Raw genomic sequence first — 19,001 nt, forward strand, 5'->3', positions numbered from 1 at the left:
TTTGTGGATGCAATATAACATTTATCTGATCTAATTAATTAATGCATCAAAATTTTCATCTCAAGGTAACTTTTGATGCAAAAGCTTGCATCAACGACTCCGTGGTTCCACTACTGACACAAAGCTCGGATAGCAAACCAATTTCTCTCCTTTTTTGTATGGAGCGTCAGAGTTCCAGTAAAGACAATCCGACGTTCCAGGCACAACGATCCAAGTTTTTCAGTTGGTGTACTTAACTAATCAGATTGAATGTAATCATGTGGACTATTGATGAGTTGTGTGTCTATTTTAGCATAGAACATTCATAGCTGTTAAAAATCAAGTACAGAACTTTCAGTTTTATTGCTAGACCTTCTCAATAAATTCCTACAATGGACTAAACTTATGCTTGTCCGAGTTCCAAAAGTTTACCGTAATTTTGATGAGGAGCGTAATATTACTCGTCTTCATCGAAGTCTAGAAGGAAATCAGTTAAATTCTCGGACTCATCTACAGCCTCTTCTAGAGATATGGGTTCTTCTTTCTTCGTTTTTTCCTGAGAGAAAAATACTCAAACTTGCATTTAGTTTCACTGATTATGACAACTGAAAATTTTTTTGGTCATCCAGTGAAATTCTACTTGTTTAAAAGGCCTGAAGATTAGAAAATAAACTTCAGTAGATTAACATATGAGAACTTCTATTGGCACCCCCATTTTTACTTATTACAACCCACTTAAATTTAAGAAAACAGGACATGCATCATTCTCACTTTAGGAGAGATCATTAGGCCTGGATATTTTCTTCTCTTTGATGGAGAGATATCGAAGAGTAGGAGATCAACATCAAGAGGTTGGAGTAGATGATCAACGTTGATGTCAACTTGTTCTTTCTGATGAGTTGTTGTCGATTCATCGCTTTTTTATCTTGTGCAAGTACTACAAACAAAATTTTGATGTGGAAATGATAATTCCCATTTTAAATGGTGTGTGTGTAATTTTTAGTTGAGGGTGTGATAAATAATTAAAGTAATTGGGGTGTAATAAGTAAAAGTTGGAGTGCCAATAGAATGTCTCTTAGCATATTCTTGTTAGTGTTATCAAGGTTGTTAGGTTCCACAGTTAAATAAAAAAGCTACTCGACTCTCCTAATTTAAGAGGGTCCATTCTCTAAACTGCTATCCTTCTTGTTTTTCCATTATTAGCAAATAATAAAGAACTTAGTCAAGAAAGAGGTGATGTTAATCTAAATCAAGATAGCCCTTATAAAACCCGTAAATAAAAGTATAATTGTGCAGTAACCAGAATCACCTTAGATTTGCGAAGCTCGGGGGTACTTTTCAGAACACTCCAATTACGTGTAATTTTCTCCTCTGCTACTTCATCCTCTCCCTCAATATCGCTATCCTCTACTTCGTCCTATTAACAAACAATGTCAAAAAGAGAAACCCATGGGTTGTTACAAATCAATCACATAAGCAAGAAAAATAATCCTAGATCACTCAAGAAAAAGAGAAAAAAATCTCACAAGTAACTGAAACAATAATGGGCGTGTGTTAACTCACATCATTTTCACCTATGTCGACGGCTCGGGCCATAGCCTCATCAATATCAGCAATCTGCTTTTATGATAGTAGAAGTAACACAAGAATTAGTAGAAGAAAAATGTTGAGTGGAAATGTGTTAAAGGTTCCTTCCAAAACCTCCTCAATTGGTATTACAAGAGAAAAGAAACAATAAAAAGATATGCCACCCTTCCTTTGACATCCACCTTAGATTTACTAACTTATATATAATGACAATAGTGTAACATATTTACAAATATAAATTAATATTTTCCAATAAAGGAACTTCTGATACACACCCAACTTAGAAACATAACCTAAAGAAAACGACACTAAAATGATTAGGGTATAAAGGACGGTTGTTTTTGAAACATAGAAATTTCGAAATAACTTCAAAGAAAAACTAGCGTAAGTTGTTATGGTACAAGTTTAATACTCAATTAACTTCACTACCTCAAGTTCTTCAGTCTTCTCTTTGGCCAAAATTTTCTGAAGTTCCTCCCTTGATATGACTTTCCCATGCTGAGAAACAACAAAGTTAGGGCAAGAAATTTTCAGCAATTAAACATGAATGCAAAGTAATAACTATATATATATCTCCATCCACCTTCTTTTGGGTCTACCTCTCATGCTTTTAGAATATTCAAGTTGAAGGTTCTAAAAGAGCGTGGATGGGGATGGTGAAAACAGATGTGAACAATCTGTCAATAAGAGAAGACGTGGGTCTGGGCCATAGTCTATGCAAATCCCACACCCATACCAAGGTCATTCCATGTTCACACCCATATGGTTTTCAATGTATCCAGGTAAGGTATGCCAGGACACATCTATGATAAATTCTCTATGAGATATCCCAGGACTAAAACGATTTGATCAATTGCATTCCTATGATGGAAGGAAAATATGGCTAACCATCTCTAGTGATCAGATAATTGTGAATTACAATCATCCAATCTAGCTGACCTTTAGTAGGGCATGCCGACACACTTTATTTGCATGCACCATCACAGGGTGAGAAAGCAAGATATTCTTGTCTTTTCAAGAATACCTGTCTTCGTCATACTGAATACTCTTTTAACTCCCAAGATATGACCTTTCTAAGTAAGTAAAGGTTTCAGTCTGACACGAGAAGTAAACGCCAGTTTGGAAATCCCCGAAATTGGACTACCCATGGTCAAATCAGGTCCATTTACTCTGGACAGGTTTCGGTATCCATGCGAGGCCAGCCTTTTCTGATTTGGCACAAAAATGGGTTCAATCTTGGCTCTTCAAAAATAGGTTGCAACATCGAACCAGCACTTGAGGTGTGTGTTAGTGTGGGTGTTGGTGTGAGTGGGTGGGTGTGCCAGGGAATCACTGAGCGATTCCTCTTCTCCCATATTGAATCCAGAGATTCACTCCTTCTTGCTGTTGTTGCAGAAGGATATACAAGAGAAGGCACAACATTCAACCAAACGACAAACCAGGAAGAAAAATAGTTCAACTTTGAGACAATAACCCAGGCCAGCATTAGACTTGACCCAGGATGGATTATGTACTAGAATATGACCTTTTGCAGGAAACAACATAAGAGTCATTTAGACTGACTACAGGAGTGATTACCACTTAGCGAAATTCAAATTTCTGAACAGCACATAAAGAAAAGATCTATAAGATTTTTAAATATAATAGTTAATAGTACAAACCTCCATAAGATAACTCAACATGTTAGGTGTTGGCTCATGGAAATCTGGACCCCTGTAATCGATAATTTCATTTGGATCTTGAATGTAATTCACCGTCGGGTAAACTGGATCTCCACCCCATACTGGAGAAAAAAAAGTGGCTAACAATCAAATGGGAGCGGAGGATTGGAAAAGTAATACATGGAAGCATTTCCTATAAACAGATTTGAGTTTAATAGTTTGAGTATCAGATAAGAACACTAACTGAAACAATATTAAAGGTAAACCATTACAAATGATTTAACTAGTGAATTATAACATTTACAATGAAATAATGGGTTATAGACCAAAATGACATTATTGTGAAGGCAAAAGTTGAAATTTATAGGTCATATACAAAACCAAGTTCAAGACAAAAGTACGATTAGAAATATATATGGTGTAAAAACAACTTTGTAATAGCAGAAGCAATATACTTTGTTTTATTTGGTCTTCCCGCATTCGCATTGCTAAAGGGTCCCGGCGAATACGGACATCATTGCCCATCATGATTCGGTATTCTCTATCTGTTTGATGCTGGAACATCGTGATGAGTTGTGTGTTCTCATCTTCACCGGTCTCTTCAAAATGTTTTTGCACGGCCTCCCGCGAAGTGTCCTTCTTCCATGCTTTAACCCATTCTGAATAGTATGCTATTGGACCTATGCTTTCCAATCTCTCCTGTTCAGCTTGTAGCCTGAATGTACAAGAAATTATTTATAACATAAGTGCATAAACTCATTTTAGAGTACACGTCATGACATCTCTGGAGGAGGCTCAAGAGTAAGATTGCATACTTCAAGAAACAGAAAAGGAAATTAGAAGGCAAAAACATAAAAGAAACTGATAGGATGCCATCAACCAGACAGGCATTCATCTAAAGTGCTCCAATGACCTACTAGGTACAACATAAAGAGAATCTTAGCAGACATAAGAACCAAACAATATGATGGCTTAAGAGCTTCAAGTCTGTAAATAGAACAGAAGGCACAATGTGCTCTACTAGTCTTATATCAACATTGAAACAAAGATTACAATTATACTCATACCTATTATACACACCAGACCAAGTAATGGTTTTCTTGGGAATGAACACCATTTGCAAGAGGCCATTTATTGGAATCCTAGGGCTTGTAGTTTATTGGTACAAATCTTTTACCAACTTCAAGGGGATGTGCTTCAACTACTTTCTTTTCAGGTGGAATCTAGATTGTAAGGAGAATTTATAAATCCGAGTTATGGTATTTTAAGTTGTAGCTCCTTCAGTTGCTTTCCCTTTTCCCTGAATGAGGTAGGTCTTTTGACCTCCTTTCTTTTGCTGAAATAAAATTTTATATCTATCAGAAAGAGTGTTAGCAAGAGATGATAAGGATAGAGAAAATATATAAAACCAAGCCCTGTAGTTTTCTTCTTATTTATAAATTTTCCACTTATCAAGCGAAAGAAATTTTTTTTGTTATTTATTGCAAAGTTATTATTTCCTTTGGAAATAAAATCAACCTATAAAATCTGATTTGAGACTATGTACAAAATTTATTCTCTCTTAACGTTTTTTAAGTGAGGATGAAACAGGGGAAGGAAAGCAAGAGTCAAAACCCCTAAACTCAAAAAAGATCATGAAGTTTATGGAAAACAATTGCCAATGTACATGTACACATCAAGTCAATTAATCAATAATGCCTAATCCCACTATTTGCCAACGGAGAGTATATATACATCAAATTTATATGCTAAATGCATTAAATGTTTACTCCAAGTGAGTAAATACTAAAGACAACATGGAGCAAATACCTGGAAAAATAAAGGTTAATGAAACAGCATCAACTGCAAGAATTGATGTTACCTTTCCTGTTTGAACAGATGTCGTCTCGCCCTATAAAGAGAAGTCTCAGTTAGTGTAGGATGATCTCCATAAAGCTTTATCTGCCCTGTCTCTGCCATGGCTTTTAGAAACACCTGAACAACATCTTCAGAATTCCAAATTAGTGTGGCATGGCATCAATTTTCAGTATAAGACAAATATTTAGCTACGATTCCCCATTGAGGTTATATAGAACTCATCAGGCAGACTGCAAGGACATAGAACCAACAAGCCAGTTGGTATATGCAGTAGTCGCATGGAATAGGGCCACACCCGGGAGATTCCTCTGCTAAACTGACCAAATCAAGGATCTTCAATATTCAATCCATTGAATATTTTATGTTCCATTAACATTTCAAATTGCAGTAGATTGGACAACTTAGGTGGTAGGCCTGTCAAAGGATCGGATTCGGCTCTTAACAAATCAGGTTTATCAGATCTCAATATTAAGATCCAAGCACGATCCAATAACATCAGATTGGACCAAACCCCATTCGATGTACAAAATCTAAATAAACTTCATATATTTAAACAAATACATAATATAATTAACATTTTACCCAATTGGGACATGGTCAATCCAGATCCAAACCAATAAGATATCAGATCGGAACCTTATTGGATTGGATCCTTATCGGAATCTAAATCATCAATCCAGACCTGAAGTTATAGGATTGGACTTTGGGTCTGATCTGATCCATTGAAAATTAGGTGGTCAGTCTTATCCACATAAGTCTAACTTTAGCCGAGGAGATCTCCTAGGTGTGAGCATCTGGAATTGGGTCACACCCTTCCGTACATTCAATACAAATGTGCCATTACAGTTATTGCAAGTATCTTAGAATTATTCTCTTGTATTAGCGGACTAACCGTTTCACCATCTGGGCGCCTCCTTTGCCACCTAGACCATTGTTCCTTGTCTGGCTTTCTCCAATTCCACCAGAGTTCTTCACTTGAAAGTATTTCCTCTATTGGCTTCTTCACCTTCGGGTCAATAAAGGGGTGAGGCTTCCCAAGTTTCTTGTTTAATTCATAATCGGTGAGTATCTCTTCCTCGGGTTCCGTCTGATAAACAACATATTCTGTGGAACCATCTTTAGGTTCCTCCAAAACATCATCTGAAGTTTCAAGTTCTGCATGGACGCTTGAATCCACACTTAGTTCCGAAGATTCTTGGGCAGATATCTGAGTTTTATACTTCTTTCTTCTGCTTCCAGGGCTTTTCCCAAATGATGGCACCCCTTCGGATTTACCGGTTGGTTCAGGAGCCCTGGCAGCCCTAACTCGGTCGGCTGTGCCTTCGGGCCAGTATTCTGGCCCAGGAATACTTGCACGAGCACCAGAGGCGGGTTCAAGCTGCCCGGATGTGGAATCCATATAGCTATGGTATGGAGGACGCTCGACGGATAGAGGGTCAAAGGAATCATTATTCTTTGCACAATTAACACAAGGAAGTAAATTGGGCCTCCTCCCAAATGAATTGCTATCCAATCCAACACTAACTTGTATCCTTCCTGCCGGAAATGAACCTACATACGATGTCTGGTGGTTCACAGAAAAATACGACATATCAGCCATCACATACACAAGGTGCACATTCAGAGGGTTGAGTCCCACCATTTAATAAATCCCACCAAAGAGGAATCTTGACCAAAATTCGCTCAATATACTCTGATCTACAGTGTTATAGATGGTTCAAAAAGGTATAATGAAATGGTTAAGTTCATCTCATAAGACCAATTTTTTACAAGTAAAAGTCGGTGGGACCCTACAGTTGGTGGGTTCCAACCCCAAGATCTGCCTACCAAGAAGGAAAAAAGGCCCAACATACCACATCCCTCATGTACACAGAGGCAAGGAGGACTAGACTTCCAATATCTCCTTCTTGACTCAAGTACTCTTAAAGTAGTAGTTCATGAAAGAGGCCAAGTGCTAAAAAGGTAAGAAATCTCATGCAAATTCCACGTGTTCAACCATTCTCCTATTAAATCTTTCCACACACACACAAAAAAAACTCTTTGTAGGCATTAAAGTTTGAAAAAACAGCAATAAAAAGCATAATCACAAGAAAAGGAAGTTATTTTGCCTCCATCGTGGTGTATCTTGGTAAAGAAAACAGAGATTTTCTCAAGGGAAAGTTGCTCAATATTTTTCAGGAATTTGCAAAAAAGATTAATACAAGCATCAGTAAGAAAAAGCATTTTGGCGCAAGTCGGGCTCCAAAAGGGAAAAAGGAAGATCAAGGAAGACATTGATGGAAGTAGTAAAAAAAATGTGTGAAGGAACAAGCAGCAACTAAAGATATATTTTCATGATAGAATTAAATGGAGAAATACGATGTTTCAAGTTTCAACCATGGTAACTTAATACCTCCAAAAAACAGGGTATTAAATTTCCATAATTCCATTAAACTCTCTTTCACTAAGTACCAACATCGAAAGGTGCACACATTTCATTTCAACAGAATCCAGGTCAAAATAACATTCATATCATGACATAACCTATGAATAAAATATTTCCAACTAATTGTTGAAAGCAGTGTATAAATTCGTTGTTCCTTGAAGGGGAGATGCTGGTTTAATGAATACCAAAAGCATTGTAGTTGGTTTCAGCCATAATAAAATCATTGGATTTGTCCACAAATGCATTTAACATGGAATTATAAATGAGGACAATGAAAATAACACCTCCCTCCTAAAATTATTACAAAATTGTAATAATTTGAGGAGATTGGACTTTTCAGCTCTTAGAAATTCCTCTAAACCACATTGCTTCTTCAAAAATGGATTTATACATTCATATGAGGTTAATAGCGACTAATACACTTAGATTTAAAATCCAAAATTTGTTGGAAACTTTAATGTTTGGGAGGTCCAATACTCCAATCTATTGCTAGAGTCATTGGCAAGATATTTTGGAATCGCATCTTTCCTGCAGAGGAAAGATTGGAGAACATGGATTGGTACTCGAGAAGGATTCTTTTTTGTTAGATATTTCTATTATTCCTTTTCCCTCTCGGTCTCTGTTTTGTTTCAAAGTTGGGATATTTTTTTATAAGTAAAAAAAATTATTAAGAAAGGGTGGTCAAGGAAACCTGCATACAAAGTTGGCATTCTTGGGTGCTTCTTGGTAAAGGGGTTTTTCTGAGGTTCCTCCTTTTCGCTGTATGTTGGGGAATTTGGAGGGAGAAGAATATATAGGTTTTTGAAAGGGAATGAGCACTCTTTGCAGGAGGTTATCATTAGCACTATGGGCTTGATGTTCTTTTTGTGCTATTGCTTCAAGCCTTCAAGGAATTTAAGGGAGTATTTTTTGAAGATTTTTCGATTAGGTTAAATCATTATGTAAGGATTAAGGGTAAAGTTGCTTCTTTTTCTTCTTCTGCTGAGGCCATTACATCCTCCTCTTCCTTTTCTTTTTGTTAATAAAATATAATTTACCTTTCATTAAAAGGATAAAAATAAAAAATCTACTATATTACCATGCCATAAAGATCTAGTTAAATTTGAGCAGCCTTATCTTGTTCCTACATATTGTAAGTCAGCTTTATAAATAGGTTTTGTGCATCTTAAAGTTGTGACATCATACATCCCATCATTTATAGCCAGGTTCTCCTTTTCTTCTTTTTCCCTACTTTGATATTGTTGCAGCATGGTAGCAACGCATGCTTCTACTACTACTGCTTGGCATGTTGCTACTTGTAGCACTTGTTGTTGCTAGCCTATTGCTACTTCTTTTTTCCCCTCTTTCTTCTTCTTCTTGAAGTGTTGAATACTTTAACTTATTCATAAGACCCATATTTATACATGTTATAATTGTAAAAATATCAAGAATTCATCTTTCACTGTTTGGTTTTTTAATTTTTATAATTTTATAACTTAAATGCATCTTACATCACTCAGGCATGCGCTTTGAGCCTCAGGCCCCTGTAGGCCTTTGTGCCTTTCACCCTTAACTAGTATGTGATGATTAACAAATAGGAAAGTCTCTACAAATAAGATGATTCAAACTAGAAATTTTATGAAGACTCACAGGTCACATGAAAAAAGACACTTTGGACAAAACCTTGGAACACCAAATGATAGTACTAGGAATGATGGTTGATAAAAGAGAGTAAAGAGACTAATGGGACTTCCAAAATTACTTGCTAGAAAAAAAAAGGAAATAAAACGGATCATCAACACTAACAACATTCATAGGACTCCCATGTCTAAACACTTGTCATTTTCAACTAGGAAAATGATGCAATGCACCAAGGAGGGGAAACTATCTACAAATGGAGAAAGCTCCATTACATTGACAGAAACATGTCCACAACAAACCCCAACCCAAGACATCATAAGAAACTTCATTACCACTCTTAGATTCAAGAAAAAAGCTTTACATTTCAATCACACCAAACATCCAACAACAATTTCAAAAATATTTCCATCACACCAAACATTCATCAACAATTTCAAAAAGGTTTTGGGATTAAGGTTTGACGAACCCTCAATCAGTCCAAGATCAATCCTCACATCTACAATCCTCGAGATGCATCCAAAGAAGGATTAAAGACCATACCCCTCTTTCACAAATCAATGGAATGCTCAACTTTCCCTTCCGAGTTAACACCCTAACGAAGTGCAATTTTCATATTAACAAGCACGCGCACTCACACACGCACATATAGACATACACAGACAAACAAAGCTTTTCCAAAAAGGAGAACAAAATTTAGTTTGCCCTTTTTTTTTTATCAAAATAATATATTTCATTGAACGAAAATATCCTAGAGTCGTTGTTCAGACCAATGATTGTGAGTTTGTCGGAAAAAATAAAATAAAAGCTAAAGCTAACATTAAAAAAAGGAAAATCTTTTAAGAAATTTGAGAATTCAAACTAGTACTCAGAGTTGAATCCAACTAAAGCTAACATCAATCATAACTAGTTAACTAAATAGTAAAGAACATATCTAATATTGGAAGTTTGAAAAAGAAAAACAAACAAACAAACCTGAAAGTGTTGAAAACAGGATTTGCTAACAATAATGCCATCTGCAAAAACCAAACCCCTCATTCCTCTATCTGCATTTAAAATTAAAAACTCGTTTTCTTACTGAACGAAAGAGAAACGTTAAACAGTGCAAGAAATGCATCAAATCAAGCCAAACCAAACCAAACCTTGATACAGCCAATTTGTAGGTAGAGACGCCATTTCTATCAATGATTGCTCAAATTAAGGTTTTTTTGCTTTCGAATTTCTATGATATTTTCAGAATTGGAGAAACTGATTAGTTCAGAGTATAATAGAGGAAAAGTTCAAATAATCAAAGAAGAAAATTTTATAATTTCTGCAAATTTTAAGAGGGGAACTCACCGTTTTGGTCAAAATAGTACATGGTGGAGTTGACGAAGTCGGAAAAAAATAAAAAATAAAAACTACTGTCTTGGAGTTCTTCTGTCTGAGAATGGGAGTAACAATGGCGAAGAGAAGCGAAGTTGGGGGTGGAAATATCCAGAGATAGAAAAAGATAGGATTAAACTTTAAGTAAGTCTAGCCTCACTAACTTAGTAAGATTTCAAATCTTACTAAAAGTCCTTGAGCTCGCTTTTTTGCATTAAAACATGATCCGATGCCGCAAGATGTAGGACAAAATTATTAAAAGGAAAACAACAAATATATTTTTTACTGTTAAATTTTAATTTTAAATTTGGCAATTTGGTGGGAGTCCCATCCATTTTCAAAATCATATCTCACGCCCAAACAAAAAAAAGGCGAAACTTAGAATTTTTGTGTGTTTTGGATCTAAGTTTTTCAATGAAATGTAGAAAATTGTGATGTTAGATTACAAATTTGATAATTCATGTGAGCTCAACGTCACTCAATAAAATATGAAATCTCACCGGTGAGTAAGCAAAGTGTTTTTCTTAATGTGTTTACCTGACTTCCTCCACGTGGCAACTCAAAATGATCTTATGACGTGGCATGTGCTTAAATCATAGATTTTATGCCTCGGGATACATATTTTCATATCTATGTAAATATATGCAATTTTGTTTCACGAAAAGAAAATATCAATGGTTCTAACGCATGCCACATCAAGAGAGTATTTTGAGTATGGATGCGGGGGAGTCAGGAAATCATTTCTCTTTTCTTAAACTTTAGAATCGTGATTTGTATCCCGTTGGAACAGTGTCTACGTGTTATGTTTTAGGAGTTTAAAATAGGCTGGCAATCATTCAGATTTGACCCGATATCTAATCCATTCCATTTCGAAAAAATAGAATTCAAATACATATTTTCAATTTTCGGATAGGATTCGAATTTAGAGATCGGATAAATTTTCATATTGGATTCGAATCAACCCTGGTCCAATTTGATAAAGGTCTGATCCGAATATAAATATACGTATTACTCTCGTTGCTCACTTCTTCTCTTTAGGGTTGACTTAGGGTATCTTTGATGTGACTTTTTGTTTTTTGAGTTGAAAAAAGTCAAAAAATCAGATTTGTTGGTAGAGTCGTGTTAAATTGACCTCAAGTTGGAATCTCATATCACACTTCTTGACGTGAAAAGGAATCATAGATGCTTTTTCACTCTATCTCGAGGAAAAGCATATATGGTTTCCATACACTTGCACGTCAAGTGTGATATAAGATTCCAGTCAGAAGTCACTTCAGTATTATTCTTGTTGGTAAAGAATTTTATTTCATTAATTTTTGTAGAAAGTTTCATTGCGTTTGGATAGAGCTTCTTGACGACTTCTACTCCTGTGAGAAGCTAGCAAACATTTGGATAGATTTTTGTTTTGGAGCGGAGAGGTTTTTGCTATTGCGGGAAGATGTTTTTTTGCTCTTTGTGAAGAAGCTCCAAGGACTTACTCTTCCACGGAGAGGTTTTTTGCTCTTGTGGGGAGTGATTGAGCTTTTCCTCTTACTCGGAAAGGTGTATCCACATAGATCCTTTAAAATTGTGTTTTTTTTAGAAGCCTTGATGGGTTGCTTTTGAGCGCGAGCTACTATGAGAAGTCGACAGTGAAAAACGTATGGGGTGAGATGATAATTTCAACCCTCTTTCCTCTTAACTTGTCAATCAATTAATAGAATGAATTCGACTTCTCTCTACTAATTTCTCGTCAGCTTTTGTAACAAACAAGATTCTCGTAAAAGCAGTTCTACTTATTTTGGACCAAAGAATCCTGAAGCAAAATCTGGAATCTGTAACAAACAGACCCTTGTTTTCTCTGTCATCTCGTTAAAGAAAAATCTCTGCCAGAGATATAATTCTTTTCGTGTTAAAACCTTGGTTTAAACACTCAACAGGAGTTTTTGATTTTCCCCAAGAAAAACCATGGCTGTTGCAAATGCTTTATAAAGATATGGATTGCCTCGTTGCCATTGAGAGAGGATTGTGAACATGGGCTAAGTGGGTTGATTCGAACATTGATAGAACATGAACTATGGTTTTCTTTCAAGCTACCTCTCCAACACATTACAAGTAATCTCTCTCTCACGTGCTCCAATCCTAGTTGAGCAACCTCAGCCACGTCTAAAGATCTCACATTGTAACCTAAAATAGCTAGAAGGTCATCAAATCATCCAATCTAATTGTGGTGTCTCTTCCCATATCTTCGTCTTTCCTGAACCTTCTGCCATTTGAAGAAGTGCCACCAACACCACTACTACTTCCACCATTGTTGATTTGGTACTCCTTTTTCATGTTTTTTCTTCTGGGGCTCAAAATTCACATAATAGTTCGTGTCGGGTGCGAGCTTCAATGAACGAAAAAACATGCCCTGTTTTGGAAATTCTTCAATGGCGGAGGGGTAGAGAGAGGGATGGGAAAGAGGGGTAGAAAAGGAAAATTCTAGAGATTTGGATGGTTTGTACCGTAAATGTAAATGGCATTTAACTTGATCTTTTTCAAATCGAATCAGATTCGTTTAGTTTTGGATATTGGAAATAAGTAGCTGGATCGAATTGGTTTCAACAAATTATTGATCCGATCGGATTGGATTTGGGTCAGCCAATAAAAATATCTGATTGGTATTGATCCAGTACCGAGCCGATTCATTGCCAGTCCTAGTTTAAAATACATTGGCTCCTAAGATAAGTTGATTTATACATGGCATGCAGCCAAATGTATATAATCTCCAATCAAGATGTGCCAAGTAGACATTGTATGTTGTAATAGAAATGATCACCACTCTAAACGTTTATTTGTAGAAGATTTTAGGGAAAATTACAAAATAGAGCGTGTGTGAGGATTTTTTTCTCTCTCTAAATAATCCCTACCATTTTGTGTGGTAACTTGATAGTCCATTTAGTAAATTTTTCATTTCTTAATGGTCCCTCAGTCTCGTTTTATTATAATATTTTTTGAAATATCCAAATTACCTTTTTTATAATCTTCTTCACATACTTAGGTTTTTTAATGTTGTTTGTTATCATTTTCAATGATTTTTTTTTTTTTACTGTGAATGACAAACGACGAATGATAGATTCTTAATTCTGTACATTTAGATGTATTTTTTTCTATTTATTTCGACGATTATATAAAAAATGAAGAATAACATTGAGATTCTAATTTTTTTGAAGATTATGTTGTAACTTTTTGTTCGAGTTTTTGTTTTGCAACTATGATATATGCATTTCGGTTATTTTGAGAATATTTATCTAGTATCAAAGTTGAAAAAACGAAAAAAAAATTAAAAAACAAAAAAATCTAGATTACATTTACAGTGTCGAGTTCACCACTTTTTATTATTGAGTTCAACATTTTTATTGTTGAGCTCACCACTTTTATTGTTTAATTCAATATTTTATTGTCAAGTTTGAAGATTTTTAAAATTTTTGAATTCAACCTCGTGGGGATGTTAGCATTATCCAACACTTGTTTTTTTTTTAAACAATACCTCTCCTTATTTTGTCTTTTAGTGACAAAAAAAAGGCATGTTTGTATTTTATACAATAAATACATTTATTACACTATTAATAAATACATTTATTATATTGGCATTAATTGTTAAACCATTTACTACAAGAAAAGAAATGTAATTCAAAATACTGAAATGCTCATAACATTTATTTATGAAAACAAGTATTTATTATGTAAAAGACTACTACACCCTTGTCTTTTTCACTAAAAGACAATATGAGGAGTATTATTAGAAAAAAAAAAATGGATAATGTTAACATTCCCATGAAGTATTGGATGTTAGTATTCTCACATATATACACACAGTTATTGAAAATTAACGAATTCAACAATAATAGCCATTGAGACGGATACATATCAATTATAGCGATGTATAAATTCGTCGTAAAATCGACGAACTCCACAATAAAAAGTGGTGAGCTCAATAATAGAAATGTTGAACTTGACAATAAAAACCAATGAATTCGACAGTGTAAATTTGATCCATAATTATTATTTTTGACTTCGGTACTACACAAATCTTCTCGAAATACTCAAAATGCAAATATCATGTTGCGAAATGGACACGCGAATCAAAAGTTACAACATAATTAAAAAAAAAAAAAAAAAAAACAGAATCTCAACTTCTTTCTTCAAAATTTTTTAGTCGAAAAAATAAATTTAAATGTTCAAAATTATGAGTATATTATTCCACACTCGCCATTCACTGTAAAAAAATCTTCGAAAATGAATGCAATCACCATTGAAAAGTCTAAGTATGTGAATAAGACGAAAAGAATGGTAATTTGAGTATTTCAAAAAACACAATATCGATAGATGATGTTGAATGACCACTAAGAAAGACTCCAGCGCATGTACACCCAAGATAGATGAGGTTGAGGTGTGGGAGGACGATTTCAATCCTCCACTCATGCTGTATAAGATTTAGGCTCATTTACAAATAAAAAGTTTACTAAATGGACGCAAGCTACCACCCAAAAGTTAGGGCTATTTAGACAAAAACAAAACCCTCTCGGAGGTCTATTAAGTAATTTTCCCTTAATCTATCTAATAAAATATGGAAATTAAAAAGAACTAATTAAAATAACATTTTTAATAAAATTATCAAATTCTTTAAAACTACAAAAAAGAATCTTGAAGGGCCATTCAAGTGGTGCTTTTGTTAATTTACAGAAAAATCACCATAAAAATGCCTATTGTAAAGTAGTTTTTCAAAATGACCAAAAAATTACTGTTTAAGTGTAGTTTTTCAAAATGACTTTGAAAGACATGAAATACACACTTGAAATATGGTTTTTCAAAAAGAAAAAAAAATCCACTATATATTACAATATTTTAGTATTATATTTTAATATTATATGTTTTTATTATTATTTTATAATTTTGTTAAAAAATTATAATTAAAATAATATTTAAAATAAAAAAAGTAAGAATACTTTCCAAATTACTAAAAGAAACCTTGAAGTGCCAAATGTGATAATCAATATTTTAGTATTTGATTTTTTTTTTTCTCTTTCTTTTTGAATCTTACTTTGTCCATATAATCTTTAAAGATTGTGGTGTTGGATTGTCAAATGTGAGAGTCCAAGTGGGCCAATGACACTTAATAAGATATCAAATATTATACAATTATAACAATAACAACATATAATATTAAATATTAAAATATAATACTAAAATATTATAATTTATAACGGATATATATTACACTTGAATTTTAGTTTTCGAAGTCATTTTGAAAAAATACCCTTGAATTGTAGTTTTTGAAATCATTTTGAAAAATTACTTTACAATGGACCTTTTTTATGGGATTTTTTTGTAATTTTTCAAAAATGCCACTTGAATGATCATTCAAGAATTTCTTTTTTTTTGTAATGTTAAATAATTTGTTACTTTTATTAAAAATATTATTTTATTTATTTTAAATTTTCCTATAAAATATAATGGTGGACCCCATTCCTCTTTTTTTATTTTTATTTTTTTATATTGTAATTTTTTTTTATATAAGCAAAGATTCATTAGCAAAAAAGCAAGATGACCAACCAAGTGAAGAAACGTACAAGAGAAATCTACTTAGTAGTAATACAACACACCTTTGCCCAATTTCCTATAAAGTCCTCTTAAATTTTTTGAAAACCTTAGACCAAAAAAATATAAGACCCAAGATAAACAAGATTTTTTTCTTACAATATATCATTTTTTTCCATAGAACGTGCAACTATTTCGCTCTTTCCAAATCCCCCAACAAATTGCAAACAGGATGATGTTCCACAACAACCTCTCCGCACCAATGAATGAGTAACCAAGGGAAGCCCAATAAGCAAAGAGTTCCACGACCATTTTAGGTACGTAAGTCGACACTCCAAACAAATTGAAGAAGTGAGCCCAAATCTTAGAGGTGAAATTATAATCAAGGAGAAGATGATTAGATGATTTCATATTTCTGACTCACAACAAACAATAGTCAACCTTGCACAAACCTCTCTGCATCAAAAATTTTATCATCTAAATTCTTCCTAGAACTACGATCCAAGTATAAAAAAAAGACCTTCACTCGTACTTTTGGTCCCTAAATAACCACACGAAGGAAAAGAGGACCCCCCTCCCATTAATACGCAATGAATGATTGAAGGACTTCAACGAGAACCTCCCCTCCTTGCTCACCATCCACACTTTCTCGTCCTCTCTCTTCAGATCAAAAATGAAAGAAGAAGTGCAAATGATTAACTTTCCAACCCCCTTTATTTCCCAATCATTGAACGCTTTGTGAAAATAAAAATCTCAAACCCATTATCCATCAATAGACCTTCTGAAACTAAAGACTGGTAACTCCTTCTTTGAAGATATGGAGTATACATGAGATGGAAATTCCTCATTAAGGGGACGGGTATCACACTAAGTATCTTCCCAGAATTTCACTATGTTACATTTTGTCACCTTAAACTACGTTCTTACCTTGAACACTGAAAAAATCTTCATGATGTCTTTCACAATCCACACTCATGAGAGGTCCTAACAGTCTCATTCTCCCACCCAAAATGTTGTACAACCAAACTTTACTGTTATAACTCGTCTCCAAAGACTATCTCTTTCCACTATGAAGCTGCAAAACCACTTTCCCATAAGGGTCGAATTTGCTTTTCTTAATATCATGACACCCAACTTGCCCACTCTTCTTATCTGAGCACACGAGCTTCACACAACTCACTTTATTACCTTCCTTCTATCCCTCCTTTTTCAAGAAAATCTTTCAACTTTATCCTCTATTTTCAATAATAACACCTTCAAGTTTATTGTCTTATTCTCTTCCCCCCTTTTCAAGAAAATCTTTCTACTTTATCCTCCATTTTCAATAAGAACACCTTCAAGTTTATTGTTCCCTCTTTTTTAATAGTACCACTCTAATGTTACTATATTTCCTCTTTGGCATGGGCAAACTCTAGTGTATTACTAAATGCCAAGGGAGGAACAATTGTCCAATTTATTGTATGCATTTTATACACAAATATTTTTATTTAATTTTAAACACTATAAATTATTTTTAAATATTTTAAATTTTAATATATTTATTTGACCCATTCAAAACAAGTTAATTAGTTTTCAAGTTAACTTGATTCAATCTAATATAGAGGGGAGCATGATCCAATGTTGAGTTATAAAACTAAATGGATGAAATAAGTGAACCATGTAGAACATCCCTCCAATTGCAATAGAGATTTGTTGGCTTGAAATTTATGTGCTAAACTAATGTAAAAAAATATACTAAAATAAAGTACTTAAACTCCAACGAAAATTTCTCTTTACTAACCAATCACTTTACTCATTTGATACATATGGCATCATGCCATTGGTCACTAACTTAGTACATAAATTTCTATTTACTAAGTTAGTAAGGGTCCTTGGGCTCACCTTGTGGTATTCAAAAACATTATTCGATGCTTCAAGGTCGCAAATGACAAAATGTTGGAATTTAGATGGTTGAATTTGAAAACCCTTTAATATTCAACAGGTTTAAACCATAGAATAAACCAATCTCAACTCTTTGCTTTATGCTTTAAGCTTTATTATTAGTATTGATTTTGCTTTGTGTAATTTTAGTTCCACATCGACTAGGAGAATAGTTGATTTGCAATTCTTAAATAGTTGTACTTCTAATAATTTTAAAGTTGATAGAAGTAGTTGCGGGCTCATACGCGCACACGAGGGCCCAAAAGGAAAATCCAAGATTCCAATTGGGATTTGGATCCACATCTTGGATTTATACCTCACGACGTGGGTGCGCGCGAATGATCGTTTTTAATTCGTTTGTATTGGTATCTATTATGAACCAGTATAATATGCTTCTATTTAGTTGATTTAACACACAATTTTCTCTGATCACTTTCTTAAAAAATTTCGTTGTTTTATCGTCATCAGTATACTTCTATTCTTCGTTGTAAGAGGACAAAATATCGTCGAGTTCGAAGTTACGTTCCAATTAGAGTACCTTATTGGAAACGCGAGTTGTTGTATCTTGAAGAGCGAACGCCTACAGAATATGGTACTATAGTAGGGACGGATTTCGTTTTAAGACAGTGCTTTGTGCATGCTTCAACCATTATTTTAAGTAACGTTTTTTCTATTATATTCAATTCAAAAATCAGGAATTATTTTAAATTTTTTCTCTCTTTTCGTAAGAAATCAGTACACAATTAACAACACATAATTATATGAAGTTTGAAATTTTGTTTTTCCAAAAATAGTTATTTTTCACATTTGAATTTGAATTTTAAATTTGGGAGTTCGTTGGAAGTTTGGTAGCTGTCTTTTTTCAAAACCTTGGATCATGCTCAAAAAATTTTATTTTTTATTTTATCTATGTTTTTCCAAAAATCTAAAGGATTGTGGCGTTGAATTGCTAATGTGGCAATCCATTTGAGCAAAATGACCCTTAATAAGTTAAACATCTTATCATATTAGTAAGGAAAGTGTTCCGC

General features: G+C 34.0%; 1 protein-coding gene across 2 annotated transcripts; it reads right to left on the reverse strand.

Moving 5' to 3' along the window:
- Positions 1 to 271: 271 nt before the first annotated feature.
- PTAC12 (plastid transcriptionally active 12) lies at positions 272 to 10,619 on the reverse strand. Of its 2 annotated transcripts, none has more exons than XM_086458455.1 (11): positions 10,465 to 10,619; positions 10,269 to 10,348; positions 10,102 to 10,172; positions 5,977 to 6,648; positions 5,089 to 5,201; positions 3,683 to 3,942; positions 3,228 to 3,349; positions 1,996 to 2,064; positions 1,543 to 1,596; positions 1,289 to 1,396; positions 272 to 535 (listed from the first exon to the last, which is right to left on the reverse strand). In XM_086458455.1, the coding sequence occupies exons 2-11, from the start codon at positions 10,300 to 10,302 to the stop codon at positions 437 to 439; spliced, it is 1,602 nt and encodes a 533-aa protein (XP_086314581.1). In that variant the 5' UTR covers positions 10,303 to 10,348; positions 10,465 to 10,619; the 3' UTR covers positions 272 to 436. The 2 variants fall into 2 exon arrangements, with proteins under 2 accessions (XP_086314581.1, XP_086314580.1); XM_086458454.1 differs by having other exon boundaries at positions 1,543 to 1,599.
- Between the last annotated feature and the right edge of the window lie 8,382 nt (positions 10,620 to 19,001).

The sequence above is a fragment of the Akebia trifoliata genome, chromosome 11, assembly GCF_017979445.1.
Source record: "Akebia trifoliata isolate Shusen 1 chromosome 11, ASM1797944v1, whole genome shotgun sequence".
In the NCBI taxonomy this organism is placed as follows: domain Eukaryota; kingdom Viridiplantae; phylum Streptophyta; class Magnoliopsida; order Ranunculales; family Lardizabalaceae; genus Akebia; species Akebia trifoliata.